This window comes from Polypterus senegalus, chromosome 5 (genome assembly GCF_016835505.1).
Source record: "Polypterus senegalus isolate Bchr_013 chromosome 5, ASM1683550v1, whole genome shotgun sequence".
Classification (NCBI taxonomy): domain Eukaryota; kingdom Metazoa; phylum Chordata; class Cladistia; order Polypteriformes; family Polypteridae; genus Polypterus; species Polypterus senegalus.
Genome location: NC_053158.1, coordinates 50,624,016 through 50,642,241, shown reverse-complemented (window position 1 = coordinate 50,642,241; position 18,226 = coordinate 50,624,016). Strand labels below are relative to the sequence as shown.

The 18,226-nt window shown below is 36.3% G+C and overlaps 1 protein-coding gene across 2 annotated transcripts in view; it reads right to left on the bottom strand.

Moving 5' to 3' along the window:
* The window catches only part of prex2 (phosphatidylinositol-3,4,5-trisphosphate-dependent Rac exchange factor 2), a 512,388-nt gene that overhangs the window by 233,584 nt on the left and 260,578 nt on the right, over window positions 1-18,226 (bottom strand). For both annotated transcript variants that reach the window (XM_039754613.1, XM_039754614.1), the window contains exons 12-15: window positions 9,637-9,740; window positions 9,478-9,527; window positions 5,600-5,675; window positions 3,655-3,727 (exon numbers count right to left, since the gene is read on the bottom strand). In XM_039754613.1, coding sequence (XP_039610547.1) covers window positions 3,655-3,727; window positions 5,600-5,675; window positions 9,478-9,527; window positions 9,637-9,740 — 303 coding nt within the window. The remainder of the gene's footprint in view (window positions 1-3,654; window positions 3,728-5,599; window positions 5,676-9,477; window positions 9,528-9,636; window positions 9,741-18,226) is intronic.

Below are 18,226 nucleotides of genomic sequence, written 5' to 3'. Positions count from 1 at the left end.
AAAAGCAGCATTTTTCATTTTGTTTATTATTTTAATGAATTCAAGGGTTCATTTTAATGCATAATAATAATAATAATAATTTTTTATTTATATAGCACTTTTCTCACTACTCAAAGTGCTCTCCAAGCAGGGAGGACTCCAGAAGCAAACCCACAAATCTCCTTACTGCAAAGCAGCAGCTCTACCACTGCGCCACCTGCAAGCATACACTAGAGATAAATAAGACACGTGTGTTACACCTTGTTCAGATCATATATGCTGTCCAATGTGATATGTGATGACTATAACCTAAAAATAAAACAACCGTGTGAGTACTTGAATGAAACACTACACAAAGTAACGTGTCTTAACTGAAGTTTACAAATACAATGCATGGTCCACAAGGAGGCAGCAATTAGCACAGTTGTCTCACAGCTCAAGAGACCTGAGCTACTGTAGTTAGGCAGCCCGTGGCTTTTGTGGGTTTTCACTGGATGCTTTGGTTTCCTTTGACATCCCAAACTGGCAGCTCTAAATTGGCCTGGTATGAGGGAGTTTGAGCTTGTGCATAAATGTGCAGTGATGGACTGGGGTCCTGTCTGATGCTGGCAAATGCCTAAAGATAGGCCCCAATTCCCTACAACCATGTATTGGAGAAAACAAACTGAAAAAATGATAGACATTTTATAAATACTTATCAATAAGATTAAAAAAAAGAGAAAATTATACCTTGCACGACTCTGCTGAAAAGATAAGTTCAGTATGTTTCAAGTCAGACTTATTTTGTTCAGTTGAATTTTTCACCTATCAGCCTGATCATGCAGTAGCCTAGGCACCGTTTCACTTTGTCTACAGTGAAATGTTTTGCTAGCTAAATATTAAATGCCAAACGTGCATCGAGGGTTTTATTGTAGCAACCCTGTTAGCTGCATAAGGTGGTAGACTAAACTATTAAAAAGCCAACATTAAATTTGCATCCCCATGTTTATTTTTTTCGTAATTTTAATATCCACAAAATAGTATTTTCAATGCTTTATGTTGAAATGTTTTTGTATGCATGAGCCTATGGGTAAGTGGGTGGCACCTAACACGTGTTTAACAAATAAGTGAGCTGCGGCTTATGGTGAGATTGTTCTAAGGACTGAAACAAATAAGTTATCATTTTGTACCTGCTTACATACACTCTCATTCACACTCCAACTAACTCAAATTTGCCTTTCACCTAATCCACGTGTTTGGGGATGGGAGATAACCCATCTTTCATTAAGGGAGAACATGCAAGCTCCATGTGAAGAACAACTGGGCACAAGATTTAAAACCAGGAAGACAGATCTATGAAGCAGCAGCACTACCGTGCCCTGTTATATAAGAGCTACTCATTTATACGTATAACATAAAGCAATGAGAGTAAACAGAGGGACATCCTTTACATGTTCTAAAACTGTGTGATGGCCAGTGCCATTTTTCTACACTGTAGTGGGCTAGGCCAGTAATATCACTACAAGAGAGGCCCACCAAAATAAACAAGCTGATTAAGAAGGCAGCCTCACTTATGGGATGAATTGTGAATCCACTGGAGGGAGTGCCAGAGGAAAAAAATGAAGATACAACTAATGGCCATTATGAACAAAGCTGTACATCCCTCTTTGTGACACACTAACACTGAGGAGTTTTAGCTGACAAATTAGTTAACAAAAGCATGTTAAGAAACGCTACTGGGGCTCCTTTATAGCTACAGCAATGTGCCTGTAGATGGCCTCACTCATTATGAGTGCTCACTTATATTAATCAGTCAGACGCTTTCTTTTTTGTAATGCATTGTGTATATGTGGGGTGTTGTTGTTGTTGTTGTTTACTAAAATATTTCTTGAGCTTCTGTCTTCGGTAACTACTCCCATTTTTAAAAGGGGGTCACTATTTTATTGACTAGATTTTTCCAGTAGAGCTTTTGGCATGATTTTTTACGGCCAGAGATGAAGAACTATCAAGTTATTATATACCTTTCTGAACTCTCTATATCATAACTTTGACTTCATTTCTGGTTTATTGTTTTAGACTTTATTGATCAGTTTAGTTTTGTGTCTTCCTGGCATTCTAACGTTAGCTCGTTCTCAGACTATAGTTGTGCATGATGTGTTATGCCAAGTAATCTCTTTTCCTAACATATTCTGTCCTCATCTCCAAGTCCTCAAGAGCACTACACAAGCAGTCACAGACCTGGCACAGCTATCCATTGCACCTCTGGCACCACTCAAAGAAAAAAATACTTAACTAGAATAACATTTTTATGCTTTAATTAAAAGATGCAATACTAGATATGCAAAATACCACTCACATACATAGCCCTTATTTCATAATGCTCTCCAAAAGGATTTCACCTCACATTTCACATAATGACCCTTACTGAGAAATCAACAAGATGTCTCAAAATGCACTTTGAACTCAGCTAATCTTCCTAGAGCGTGTACAGTGAATAACTGAGAACATCATTAACTATCAGTGTTTAAATATATGCAGTAATTGCTTGAATACAGCATATTAAATTATTCAAGTTCATGTTAAAATTGTGCACATCTGGGGATGTTAGGTTAAGAGGTTTTTCTTTTTTTTTGTTCTTGTGGGGTCTGTAACATAGCTGAAAAAGGACAGTACTTTGTAAAACATTTTTTAATGAATATCCTTTTTATTTTAGGGTTTTAATCAGTACTATTCCTTTAACTACATATTTTAGAAAACCCAAATTAGTTATTCAGTTACTAATGGCTGTCATGATTATTTGTGTTACTTTTCTTTTTTTCCTTGAATTTTTTAAAGCATCTTGTGGCGGTCCACTCTGCAAAAGACTTCAAATATAATAACGTATAAAGAAGTCGAGTGTGTGATATGGTATTCATAACTCAAAACAAATTAATCAATTGGAATTGTTAAGATAGCACAATCGCATTACACTTCAATTATTAAACTAATGATGCAGGCATCACTGTTATCTACATGTTAAATATTTTCTTCATTGATTTATCATTTAAAACAAAAACACTGTTCTAGCAGAATTCAAAACAGCCCCTTAATAAAAAGTGGCACAGTTGTTAAGCAGGTAGACTCAAGGCCACAATCCCGTGTGATTGTGTTGCTGTCTCACTGTGACCTTTTTAATACTTCAGATGTAAGTTGTATAATAATTTACACAGCAGTAAAAAAAGGATTATCAAAACTGACATGATGGAAAGAAGAAATACACACATCATGTTTTATGCACTTTTTTTCTTATCAATGAGACTGTTTGCAAACCTTTTTTTATATTCATTAACCTTGTGTGGATATGGTTATCTGACTCCTTGAGAATGAACCAGAATATAAAGCTCCTGAATTCAAGTTTAATGAACTCACCAGTGACATCTGGGATTTGCAAGTAATCTAAAGGGTACTGCTTTGGACAGGAGTATAATACAAAAGGAATGGAGACTATTTAATTCAACTTGCTAGGTAAGACTAGGGATCTTACACTGCAACATTGACTTGACAATTTATTTCAGACTTCAATTGCAAGAAATACTTATACAATATACAAAATACCACATTATAACAACTTTTATGTATTTAATTATTTATGTAGTAATAATACATGTCATTTATATAGCACTCATGGTTTTAGTAAAAAAAAAAATGAAGACTTACCATGATGCATGAACCCATTGTCACAAAGCTCAACTCCCAGGATTATTGCCTCTTCTCTTGTTCGACAGTCTCCCTAAATAAATATAATAACGCAAGTGGAACCAATTAGCAATTAAAACAATTAACAATTGTGTGATATCTTTAAAAAAGAGACAAAACCAGTAAACCTAATTTTAGAACCTCTCTTTTATTAAATACATCCTGTGCTACCCATTTAAGACAGGTTGAAGTCTAAGAAATCAATGTAGACCTCAGTGTTAACATTTGCAGTGCAGCATCCATTGAAATGGATTTTATAAGCATGAAGTACTAAAATGCATTGCATTTATCTTTGTCACAGATGGACAACATACACATTTATAGTAATAAAATGCATTACAACAAACATTTGCAATGCACCATCAGTTGGGATACAACAAACATTTGCAATGCACCATCAGTTGGAATGGCAAAGGGCAAATGCAATGCATATGTCTCTATTATATGCCATTTGGTATGGGATTCATAAAAACATCTGTTGGAATGACTAATGCAGTGTATTTTATTACATCATCTGTAATGTGCCATCTGTTGAAATGACAGAGACATAACGATTGGACAGACACAAAGATATACCGACACATTGACACATATCCTTTAATTAATGTAAGACTTGAGCATATCAATGCGAAGGTGGTGACTTAAAACATACTATATAACAAAATAAGCCATTGACTGATATAATTGTAGACATTTCTGGTTACACATGAAAACAAACAGCTATGAAAAAGTGGAAACATAAAAAGTAATTACAAAATACTTATTATCAAATCTCATAAACTTCAAACTTGCTGCATTTAAAATATAAGAATTGTCAGCAATGGAAAATATCATTGTGTACAATATTTGTGCTTTTTCCCTTTGGTGTAAAGAACCCCAAATTGGAATAAATAACTTAGGGCCATGTGAGAGAAATGCTTAAAGAAAAATATAATTGTAACTGGTGGGAATCAATCTCAGATTTGTTAGTTAAAAGACAATTGTGCTAACCATCATACTGCCCTTATATCCTACATGGTGCTGTATCTGTGGTGCAAGAACACATTGCACAAGTTCTCACCACTTACTGTAACCCCTGGGGGAAGAAGGTCAAAACGCATATGTTATAAAACTGACTAATGGTGGTTTAGTGCCTGTGCACCAAATTTCAAGTCTGTGGCTTCAAAGAACATGTCAACAGAGATTGTTCTTTACAGAAATAGAGATGTACTTAATTAAATAATCAATAATAATAAAGACAAATACATACAAACTACATATTCACAGCATAGAACAAAAAACTGCTGACTGTGACCATAGTACTCATTTTTGTTCCAGAAATTATAACAATTTATATATTTTTATTTTCTAAACTTTAAATTAAAGAGTACTGTGTTGTATGTGAGTTTTTTCTCCAAAACTACATGAGGACTCCAAGCTGGCCCAGTTTGCAAAGTAATGCTCTGCCAGCCTAAACAGGCTTGGATTCTGCCCTGCACCCAATGTGATTATGTTAGGTAACGGTTCTTGAGAAGCAGGTTTAGAAAATGAAACAATGAGTAAAAATATTGAGTCCACAGCACATTCTTGAGCCACTGTTCCTTGAGGCAAATCAGATCTACCAATTGATGTTTATCAATTGTTAATATTCCATGAATTGTTTATATTTGCATATTATATTAATGGTGTAATTTTGTAAAAATTTTGCCCAGCACAAAATCTGTTGTGTGTTATGCGGCAAGCCTTTAGCAATGTTTATTTATTTTTATCTGATAAGAATTCTGCGTCTCAAAAAGAAAGTGCCTTTTTTGCTATTCTAATCTGTTTCTGCTCTCATGTAACCAAACAGGCATGTGTTTGTCATTTCCTCACTTATCCCTATCTACCTTTGTATAAACAGGAAAACTGTGAAAGGAAAAAAAAGTACCTGTGCAATAAGCCAGTCTATCAACTTATTTGCCATCACTACTGACTTGTAGGTCCGCAGGTGGTAGTCTTTATCCCTTCAGTTAAATTAAAGAAAACTGGTTAAGTGTGCAGAATTTAAAAATGCAATTTCTTACATTAAAATGCACAGAACTTATTAAACTTCATAAAATAATCCTGTATGTCAACTTCATACTATTAACTGAAGGATAGATAGATAGATAGATAGATAGATAGATAGATAGATAGATAGATAGATAGATAGATAGATAGATAGATAGCCACTTGCTCACTGCACCTTTCTCCTCTTACTCCCCTTTAAGAATCATTTAGAAAGTTTCTGCTACAAATATATTTTGTGCTTTTTATGTAAATGTACAGAAGTACATGCAGATTATGCTGAAACACACAAAAATATTTAAACAAATGGCCAACACACTTTTGTTCTGTTTTTCTATATTCAGACCTTGTCTGTCATGGGACACATGCTTCTTAGAGATTTCTGCGATACTGAAGCCATTATATCCATCCTGGCAGCGTCCAAGGAAGAAATATTGAGACAAATTAAATACGGCATTATTTTGTTATTGTAACTCCAGTTTATAAAATCAAACATAAACAGCTGAAAGAAGCTCACTGAACAAAATTATAATAGGGTTTCTGACAATCATCTTTTTCCTCTTCAGAAAAGCAGGAGGAATTGTCTTATGGTATGAAGAGCACAAAGTCTTACCCCTCTGTCCACAGAAAAATGTGAAATTATTCCTTTATAATTTTGGGACAGTAATTATCCATCCATTCATTATCCAACCCACTTTATCCAAACTACAGGTTCACGGGGGACAGTAATTATTTCAACAAAATATTACCATTCAATTGGAAACATATTTCTCAACAATGCTAACACTAATTTGCTCACTCTCTGGTCTCACACTACATCTTTGCACATGTGTACTTGAACTGTGTTCTGGGCACCTGGGAGACATGGTAATAGGCAGGGACACCAGTATTAAGAAAAGTCAACAGTGGCCTTGGTGGAAGAATTTATATTTCCCCAAGGCACTAGTAGGCTGTTAATCCATAGCTGACAAGTTCTTGTCCTTCTCAGATAAAAACAGAGGGACAGGCAAAAGTTGCAGATCAAAGTCTTACAAGATGTCCTAGCTGACTAGCTGGAGAACTTGGGTTGGGCTCCTCAGTAATAGGTGAGGTAAGAGAGTCTCTCAGCCACCCAGCTACTCAATGCAGTTTGCATCGTCTTAAAGAAAAATTAAGAAATAACAGACACTTGGCACATGCTATGCAATGAATATGAAAAAATACAAAAAAAAACACACAAAAAAGATATTTTATTTAGGGAGGATGGGAGATTCTTTCTTTTCAGGTGCATAAAAGGCTTAGTTAACCTATATGTGTATAGACAGGATTTGCTGCCAATAATACATTAATGATTTTTGAGAAAATTATACCTATAACTTGTTTTGTATTATTATATAATCTTAAAATTGATATGTGCCATATTCACAGTACAAAATAAAATCAATCTAAACATCAGAATAATACTACTGTACTACTGGGTCCATCACTAGTTGCAGTTACATTACTTGTGTTTCAGCTAACAAACCATATTTCTGTGTTATCCAACATAATTTTTTTCTTTAAAAGGGAAAAGGGATTGCTGCAGGGTCATGCAAAGCAAAACTCAAAATATATACTTAAACATGTTTTTGAAATATCCATTAATTAAAAACAACTTCAATGAGCTCAAATTAAAATTACAAGCATACAACACTTGAGTCATTTAAGATGGAGATCATTTCAGTTTTTCTTTTAATGTTGAGAACATTCTAATTGTATCCAGAATCCATGTGCAGTTTTGGCAAAACAAGTCTTGAGGTGCTTAAGACTGAAGCCTGTTGTACATATGGAAAAAAAAAACTCATTGGGATCTTTGATTCTTAGATGTTCATGTGATTTAATAAATGTGAGCACAGAGAATCAATAAAAGCAAAAGGCAGAGAAAAAATGTTAAGTGCCTGCGTTCAAAAATAAGTGAAAGAACTAATTCTACCACTGAGGTCAGTAAGATTACAAAATTTAATTATGCAGCAGATATAAAGATAAAAAAGTCATTGGTTTTCTGACAATGCATTACCAAGACTGCAATGGCTTCTGCTGTTGTTGGGGAAGTTAAGAAAAAGTATCAATTTGCATTTATTCACTGTATATACATATATAAACTGTATCTATAATGCATATCCTTTTATATATTATTATATGGTGTAAACTAAATCACATGCAGCTCAACATTAAGACAAAGGAAATTAGGGTGGACTTCTGGAGGGTCACGCCCATTCTCACTGATGGTGAAGATGCGGAGGTGCTGTGGTCATTTATGCATCCCACGGTGCGTCTGAACAGGCTTGAGTACCAACACAAAGGTTGTATGCAAAAATGGTCTTTTCTATTTTGTGAAGAGGTTGAGGTTGTTAGGTGTATGCACTCTTGCATGTTTTCTACCAGTCTGTAGAGGCCAGTGTATTCTTCTATTCAGTAGTGTACAGGGAAAACAGTTGCTTGAACCATTGATGTCAACAGACTAAATAAACTGATTAAAAAGGCTACTTCTTGCTGAACACAACTGAAGGAGTGGTAGAATGGAGGTCACTCAGCAAACTGCTTACTATCCTGGACAAAGTCTCTCACCTCACAGATGAGATTCTGGCTAGGCAGAGGAGCACATTCAGTAACAGATTGAGACTACTGCATTATTCCATTATGTTTACGTCATTTCTACCCTTAGCCATGAGGCCGTTAAAGAGTCACCTTGTCAAACTTATCTTCTGCTTGTGTTTTTATGTGCTATTACTTTTGTCTTTATTCTTATTTTTATTCTTCAAGGACTTTGAAGTGAAGGACTGTGGTGTATTGCTGGTAAAAAGTGTTATGAGCAAGCAGAGAGTATGACATCAACTTGTTTAGGAATGATTTTGGTTTACCTTTTTGTTTCATTACAACTTTGACTACAGCCTATTTGACAGTTACCTCTACATTATTTTTTTTTTATGGACGTTGTTAACATATTCTTGATCATGTCATGACAATCAGTCTGTTATCATCACTGGGTAGAGAGGGTACAAGTCCCAGGCAGGCACAGTTATGCACAGGCTGCCATTCACTCATGCTGAACCAATTACAACACTTCAGGGTTTTCAGTTAGGAAACATAGCCATGCATAATGTAAAACAAGAGAAGGCAAACATTACAGCTTATAAAAGCCAAAAAAAAACTAAAGAAATTCATTAACGCAAAATGAATCTGTTGTTGTAGTTTGTCTTCTGTCAGCATTCGTAATTAAGCTTTCATTAATATTGTATATCTTTTCTTTATTACCTAATCAGAAGTAACAACAGGAATTTTACAAACATTAGCTTGGGAATTTAAAACTTGTAACATATGGTTAAGTAATTCTCAACTACTTCATTACATTTAAAAGTAATGTGCTTTCATTCTTCATATTTTTCTTTGTGTGATTACACCAGAAACTTATAAAACTAAATAACACAAATCACTAAAGAAGTATACCCTCTGAAACACTGGTTTCTGCTAAACTGCAAATTTCATATTACCTGAAAGTAAATGTAATTCTTGAAACTATCGAACAACTCCACAGGGGGTTATGGAGATGGAGGAGACCTCTTCACAAATATGGATGTGTTATCGAATACATTTTTGTCATTAACTTCAAAGCAGTAGAATTAGAAAAGAGACATTTGCACTCTAAACCATCATAACTATGTTGTGTGGGTGACAACAGGACCATGAAATAGTGTATATATTATTATTACCATTTTAAATAATGAAAATATGTCTTCTCACCTGATAACTGCAGTAAACAAACTATGAAGCCGACAATAGAGTCTGACGCCCTAAAGAAGAAAGTATATAAAGAGAATTTTTTAGGCAAAACCCATCTCTAATGAAAATGGAAACACCAGGTTTATATACAGTATTACTTGCATCCACAGAAATGATTACCTTGGAGATGACATCTTGCATGTCACTTCTTGGATGGTAAGTGCCGTCATCATATCTGAATCTGTAGAGTAACTGCTCAGACTTAAACTGGTGCTTGTCTGTAACTGAAGTAAAAAAGTTCATGTTTAAAACAACATAAATGATCACAACAAATGAGGGCATCTTTAAAGAAATAAGGTTGCAATGGTAGCTTTTATTTAGTAGTAGTATTTATTTTCTTTTCTCACAAGTCAGAGGTTTAAGCACAGATAACTGACATCCTATGGAATAAGAAGGGGTCGTTGATGGGATAAAATGTTGTAATAGAGTAAAACTAAAAATCCTAGTCAAGAGAGTTAGATCATATCTTATAATACTTAAGCAAAACAATTTTAACAAAACTTTCAGGGTGATTGACGGACACAAAATCTTCCACCATGAGCTCCATAACAGGGAGAGGAGGTCAATAATTCAAGAGAACCATGGACTGTAACAACAATATTTATTTACATAGCATATTTTCATACATGACAGTAACTCAAAGTGCTCTACAATAATCCTTCCGAATGACAGCAGCCACTTATGGTGGTTTAAACATTTAGTGTGTGGCGTACCAAGAACTGCTAACAGGGTGGAGACTCAGATGGGCAGGAAATACACCTTCCAGTTATATTCTCTCTGTTGACTCAACAAACCTTGTTAGAAAGGTGGAACAAATATGGTAAAAGAATAAAGAGATGTAGTCTTGCAAAAAAAAAAAAAAACATCATTATATTCAACAGTTAAATTACTGTATTTTATTGATCTAATATGTTGCACACCTGAATTGCAGCAACTATGCATTAGTAAGGTCTAAAAATAGTTTAAAATCATTTAAATATCAAACACCTCTGGCTAATTTAAGATGTATAAAGCATGTGCCATAACAGAAAGATGGAAAATCAAATACAAAGTATTTATTTTTCTCAAAATAATAAACTTAAAGCCATTCCTTTATTGCTGGGGTTCCCAGCCTGGGATGCCTGCACCACCAGAGGATACAAGATGGCATTTCTGGGGATACAACAAAGAAGATGGCTACATTCCGATTTGCCAAAATTGAGTGAGGTGCGTTGTGCGAATTTATTGTGGCACAATCCGTGACTTGTGCCATCATTTGCAGGTCATTTTGTTGGTTAGTATTCCTTTTCTGTGATATGAACATTCTCATCCTTGCTGCAGGCAGAGTTTTCATAAAATTGACAAACTTTTTTTTTTTTTTTTTTAAGAGAATAGAATTTGGACATTGCAATGATCTGTAGAGAAGGGTGAGGTCTAGTATTGATTTCTGTGCAAGCATCTGTGAAACATCATTGATTTCAAGGTTTGAGTGTATTTTTGCCTAAAGGGGTGGACAAGGAGGGACAAAGCTTGAAGACTGAGTTTCAATGCTTTGCAGCACACTGGTACCCATTGCATTATGGGGGTCTCCAATTTCTCAATCGTGTATCATTTCCTTGCAACATTTGATACTTCACGTGATCCCCCAACCCCTGGATCATCAATTTATAAAGGTACATTGCTGAATTTATATTTAAATAATATGCACTGAGTTAAAAGCATATATTTTCAGTTGTATTTTCTCACCCACGGTAAGGTATACGGTTCAATTTGTGGTTCAAAAATCAGAAATTTCACTTCTTCATCTTCAAATGTGATATTGATTTTTCAGTGTGTGTGAACAGAAATCAAATATTTTCTAGGGATACTGGGAATAGAAAAGGTTGTGATCTGTGGTAGACGGCTGGCCGTGAAATCCCAGAGCATGAAGAATGGAGGAAGGCAGGTTTTTCTGGATGCTGCCTCCCCCGGGACGCTAGGTGTCAGCTCCCCTGTAGAGCAACGGTTCCCCGGATTCCCTCAAGGCATTCTGGGACATGGAGTCCATTTCCTCAGCCCTGTTGGGGGCCGTGGGTGCCACCAGGGGGAGCTCACAAAGAACCTGGGGATTTGTATTATTACTACAACCCGGAAGTACTTCAGAGTCACAAGGACGGTAGCCCGCAGTACTTCCGGGCTATTTAAGAAATGACGATGTGGTATTGAGCCGGGTCATGGACTATTTAAAGGACTGTTCAAGACCCAGCAAGTGGAGCCGGAGTTGGGTGATAGAGTGACAGAGCTGCTGGGTGGAGAGGAGGATATTGATTATTGTTTATTATTGATTAGTGGATCTGGGAATTGTGGAGTATGCGGTGCTTTGTGCACTTTATTGAAGAAAACATTAAAATTCTTCTTGGTGCTTTTTATAAGTGTGTCTTGGACATCTGTCTGGTGGGTTTAATGGGGCAACAGCGCCTCTAGCGTCCACAGAACCAATCCTTTAGTGAGACCACTTAGTATAACCTTGGGGTCACAAAGAAACTGTGCCTATTCAGGAAGCAATTTTCATACCTGGCAGGAACCCGCTACAGATCTGAGGCCAGTCTATCTCAGGTCACACTAGCCATACAACTCAAAATAAGTAGCAGAGATATGAAGTTAGGCTATCTATTCATTCTTTAAAAAACTCAGTCAGGTTGGGGAGGCTCAAGCCTATTTTATCAAAACTGAAACAAAGCAGGATGCGAGTCCAGTCAGTGTGTCAGTTCTGTACATTCACTCACAGTGGAGTGATTTACAGTCCACAATCACCCCATCAGACATATATTAGGAACATTAATGAAAATCAGTTGTGGACATGGAAAAACATCCACATTGTGAATTTCCCCTTGGGGATGAATAAAGTGTCTATCTATCTATCTATCCATTGACATTGGTCAGGCCATCTCCTGAAGGTGTGAAGCAACTACTATAACTGTTCCACAATAGCAATCGAAAATGATAATCAAGTACGCATACAAAACCTTCTTTAAAACAGCTTTTTTGTCTACAGTAGCAGGTATTATTGAACACGTGAGAGCTCAAAAACATTTGTTGTTTTTCCTCATAATTAAAATACAGTTATTGGATGGAGGCTTGGGAAAAATAACTAAATGATTATATCTTTTATTTTTTGTCCAGTTTTGTAGATTATATTCTAGAAAAAGTACTTTGTTGAAAGATACATTTTGATAATACAGCAGTGACATTTGATGTGAACTTTTTTTATTTTATTTTTTTTTTAATCTCTGCTTCTCTGCATTTTACTTCAAAGCATGATGCATACTGTACACCTTAAAGATTATCGTGTGGGAGTAGCATCTAGGATGAGTTTTTATTAAAATGAAAGGCTTCACTGAAAATGTTTTCATGTAATATTTTTGTGGCATTCTTTTACATGTAGAAACACATTCTCACACTGTGCCATATTGTAGCTACAATACTAAGACCTGTGTCTTTCCAGTATCCCGTTTCCTTGAACCAAAATACATCAATATTACTTATGATGATTTCATCAAAAACTATAGCTTCCATTTAAACGTTTTTCTACTTTTTCTTACTCATTGTCTGTTCTTATTCTTAATGGTCAGTCTTTGCCTCTTTCTAAAGCCAGCAAATTATGAGAAGCTCATGACTGCTTGGCATTCACTATACAAGCCATAACCACTTCCTTGATGAATCTCAGAATCTTAATACTCAGAGTACTCATTAACATGGCTTAACACTTAAAAAGATATAACTTAGGAAAACAGAACATTCTCAGACCCCCTTAACCCAATGCACAATCACAAAGGGTCAGTTCCTATCCTGTCCATCGCAGAGCCCACTCTCCTTTGTGGCAATTTAGCAGGTTCAATTAACATAACTTGCATAACTTTGGGGATATGGAAAGAAAACCGGAATACCCTGAGGGAGGCAAAATCAGATACAAGGAAAATGTGGAAACTCCACAAGGATAGTGAAAGGGCAAAGGATTACTCAAACACAGGGTACTGGAACCATTAAGTGGAATCAAGCCAGTGCTACAAATTAGAGAAAAGATGAAAGTGTGTTGTGGTTGTGCAGCTCTTTAATATTGCTTCATACAGCCCCATTGTATTTTTAATTATTTAAAAAAGTCAAAAAAGCAACTATTCTGTTGTATGGCATATGAAAATAAACCTGAAAGTATATCCGAAACAGAAACTCCTTGGTTCTAATGTAATTCTGCTCATTTTTTCAAGAAGTCAGTAACTTAGATATTTCAAAGGTTTTAACCTTTATTTTCATGCATAAAACACATGTCATCTAGACTACTTGTATCATTTTCTAAAATACTTCTTGCTATATTCTGTCAATAATATGACCTCTTTGGATATTCCCAAGGGGTATAAAATGCACTCATCTATTTACGCTCTCTCAATATTTGGTCAGCTTTAATCTGACAGGATATTTCTTTTAAACACACTATGCAGTACTTATATATCTTCCTTCTTACTTTTCATTTAGACAATATAATCATATGAACGTGTGAGTAGGTGCCCACTTATAGACACTATAAGCAAGACAAGTATTAGCTTCTGAGGCAAGAAACAAGAGAAAAGCTTTACTACTTAGTTTTCCAAGTCAGTGCTAAAAGACATGTAGATTAATGTATTACAAAAACAAATTCCAATCTCTTCATCAGCAGCATTTATTATATATTCTTACTATATATCAGTTAGTCATTTTCCAACCTGCTATATCCTAACACAGGGTCACGGGGGTCAGCTGGAGCCAATCCCAGCCAGCACAGGGCACAAGGCAGGAACAAACCCCGGGCAGTGGAGCCAGCCCACCGCAGACAATATATCAGTAAAAACAACAAAATACAAAATGTATTTAAAATTGTGCAATATTGTTGCCTGCGGATAAATGTAACTGCCTATTAAAAAAAATTAATTGATTAGATCAAGCATTTGAAGTTTACCAACAAGAAGCCATTATAATTTCCACTACAAATATTCCTTTTGCACATTAAGCACTACATCTAAACTCTTCACACTTTGATGCTCTGTTTGTGATCACAGTTGGATTTCAAACAATAGACTAATGCAGATCAGTTTAAAAGTTGCAATCAAACAGACTGGTATTTTAATTAGCAGCATAGATAATTGATTACAAACATGCATCTTATCCATTTAATTACAGGTTTTATAAAGATCATATACTATATAGGTAAATCTATGTCTGAACCTAAAAAAAAAGGTCTTTAACATGAATTCAAGTTTACGTTTTACCTGCCATATGTTACTATACCCTGTAAATAAATAGAGCTGAGTTCATACATTGTCTACATGTCAGCTTGGGTATGACTTCAGTTACTACAGTTTTACTCAATTCAATACCATTTCATCTAGTTTTATGTGAATTTTACTATAAGCACTTAAACAAAGCTTATACAGTGTAATCCTCGAACACAGTTTTTCTCCAAAAAGCGCGTGGTTAGATGCCATTGTTGGGTCACCAGCTGTTCAATAGTTCATGCTATCCAGACCCCCATGTGTGCTGCACATAACTGTAATAAACGTATATCATCAAACTAGTTACACCAAGGGGGACTAAATTATTTTCCATTTGTCATCTCAATTGTCTCACCAAGGAACCCCCTGCACCCTTTCATTTGTACACTGCATTGCTGCATTTTAAATGTTTTTCAGGGGAAAATGTTGACCAAAAACAGATAAAACCGGGTCCCGAGGCCAAAAAGGATAAGAACCACTGTCCTAAGAAAACTGAATTTACTCTTAGGGCCAGCAGAATGCAGCAGCAGTAAGTGTGTTTTTTTATTAAACAAAAAGTATGTCAACTTTTGTGAATAAGTGAGGTAAAAAAACAGAAGAGAACAAGAGAATTTAAACTTTAATTCACTGATAAATAGTGCCTGTCTGGTATTACAAATGACTCCACACTATTTGCATTATATATACTGAGCCAACTTGTTCTGGGCTGTTTACTGTTTACAAGAAACAAATAATTTCTGATTCACTAGATTTTACATATGGTGCTTTAGAATGGTGCTCTAAACGGTCACACTTAGTGGTGACAATTTTATCATGTAATGATTCAATCATGTCCATGGAACTCTAAGCCAACTGTTTGACATATTATGAGACTCTGCACATCTGGTAAACACATTTTCCAGTGCAAGAGAAGGCTTATGACTGTCATTGTATAGAATATTGTAAGAAGTGCCACAAGAATGCTGGGCTCCTGGAAAATTTTGCAAGCTTTTCAGCATCTGTACAATATCTTTATAGCAAAAGAGTTAAATCAAATCTACTTAAAAATGGTCTTTTATTTTTTCTATTTAAGACTTTCAAGAAGACATTAAATATATCAAGTTTAGATATATAAGAACTTAAGAAATCTGACAAATGAGAGGAGACCATTTAGTCTATCAAGCTTGTTTAGCTAATAGCTAATATCTCATTCTGATATTCCTTAAAGGTTGTCAAGGTTTCTGCTTCAACTAAATGAACCTGAGGGTTGCATCTCAGCAGTCAGTGATAACATTATGTTACTGGATTCAAGACTGTGATCTTGACAGTGTGATAAAAAGGTTTTCAACAGTTTAAAGGGGTCAAGATGGGAAAATGCACCTCCAAATCTGAAATGAGTTGCTTTTTGTCAGAACAGAAATTAGTTTGTGGACTGGTGTATTATTGACTGTACCATTTATTGCTATTCATTATTCACTCTATCTCAGCTGTAATACAAGGTTATATAAGTAGACCCTGAAAAAAATTGCATGGGTAAAATTTCCTGAAATAGAACTTCCTTCAAAGGGTATTGGACTGGCTCACTATAATATGTTCAGAGGTTTAACAATCCAGAAAGACCAAGGAAGGAGACAGGCTGTCAGTCTGAACTGAACCTTGGAATGAGAAATGTACTGAGCACAGTCAATCAATAAGAGAACCCCAGCCAGTCCCCAGTGGGATTAGATGTTTGATCAACTGTTAACTGAAGACAGAGAAACTTACTGTGTCTTGTTTGGTATATTTCCTGTGTGACTCTTAGCAGGTCAAGCGGATCGTTATGAAATGAATGAAAGCATGAGCAAGAAACACTGGCAATTTGAAAAATAGGCCATCAAGTCCTTACTACATTGCTGAACTCAACTACACAAAGGATCATTCTGGTACATGAGATAATGGTGTATCTGACTGTTAAAGCTGCACATCACTTGCAAAAAAGGGACGTGGTCTAATGAAAATCAGCACAGTGGACAGTTATGGCTTAGTCAACAGCATATCCTTACTGAGAAAAATGTTAATGCAATGATAGATTATACAGATCCAGATTGTCTGGATGACTTTGATTTATGCGGGGATGATTCCAGTTCGGTGCGAAGACGATTCTTCATGTCGTCAGTTCACACACTTCTCAATGGTCCGGGATTTTTCAGGTGATCTATACTAATAAAAAGCAAAGCCCTCACTGACTGACTGACTGACTGTCTGACTCACTCACTCATCACTAATTCTCCAGCTTCCCGTGTAGGTAGAAGGCTGAAATTTGGCAGGCTTATTCCTTACAGCTTACTTACAAAAGTTAAGCAGGTTTCATTTCGAAATTCTACACGTAACGGTCATAATGGTCGACAATGTCTGCCATGTTGAACCTTCTTATTTATGGCCCCATCTTCACGAAATTTGGTAGGCGGCTTCCCTGCACTAACCGAAACCGATGTACGTACTTATTTTGGTGGTATGACGCCACTGTCAGCCGCCATATTGAACTTTCCAACATCACTAATTCTCCGACTTCCCGTGTAGGTAGAAGGCTGAAATTTGGCAGGCTCATTCCTTGCAGCTTACTTACAAAAGTTAAGCAGGTTTCATTTCGAACTTCTACGCGTAACGGTCATAACGGTCGACAACATCCACCATGTTAAACTTTCTTATTTCCCTGCGCTAACCGAAACCAATGTACTTCTTATTTCGGTGGTATGACGCCACTGTTGGCCGCCATATTGAACTTTCCAATGTCACTAATTCTCCAACTTCCCGTGTAGGTAGAAGGCTGAAATTTGGCAGGCTCATTACTTACAGCTTACTTACAAAAGTTAAGCAGGTTTCATTTCAAAATTCTATGTGTAACGGTCATAACGGTCGACAACGTTCGCCATGGGGCTCACCTTCAAGAAATTCGGTACACGGGTTCCCAGCGCTAACTGAATCCTACTTACATGCATATAAACGTCCATAGCCTGCAGCTCGGTCACCGTGAGGCGGCGCGGTCCCCATCCCAATGCCTCCCACGTTGTTGGCTGCCTGCCTATATAAGGCCGCCCGTCGCTCCAGTCTCTACATTCCCTTCCTTGCTTTGCCACTGGATTCACGTCTCCCTGCTGATAACTATAGCCTTTTTACTTAATCCATGGCTTCTCCGCTGTTTTATTGTTCGTTTATTATGATTATAGTTATTGTGTAGGTATTTTAGACTTACTTTACATTGTTCAGGTACCCATTTCCTTTATCGTTCCAACCGTACCCCCATTGACATGTCTATCGAGGTGATCACCATCGATCAAAGAACTGTCACTTACTGAGAGGTTTTCATGCCCGGAGATGGCACCTGCCTTTTCCATTCTCTGTGTTACATATTGCACGGCCATATCAGGCTCACCCTTGATATCCGGAGGAACATTGTGTCTTATGTATTGAATGATTGGGACAGGTTCAAG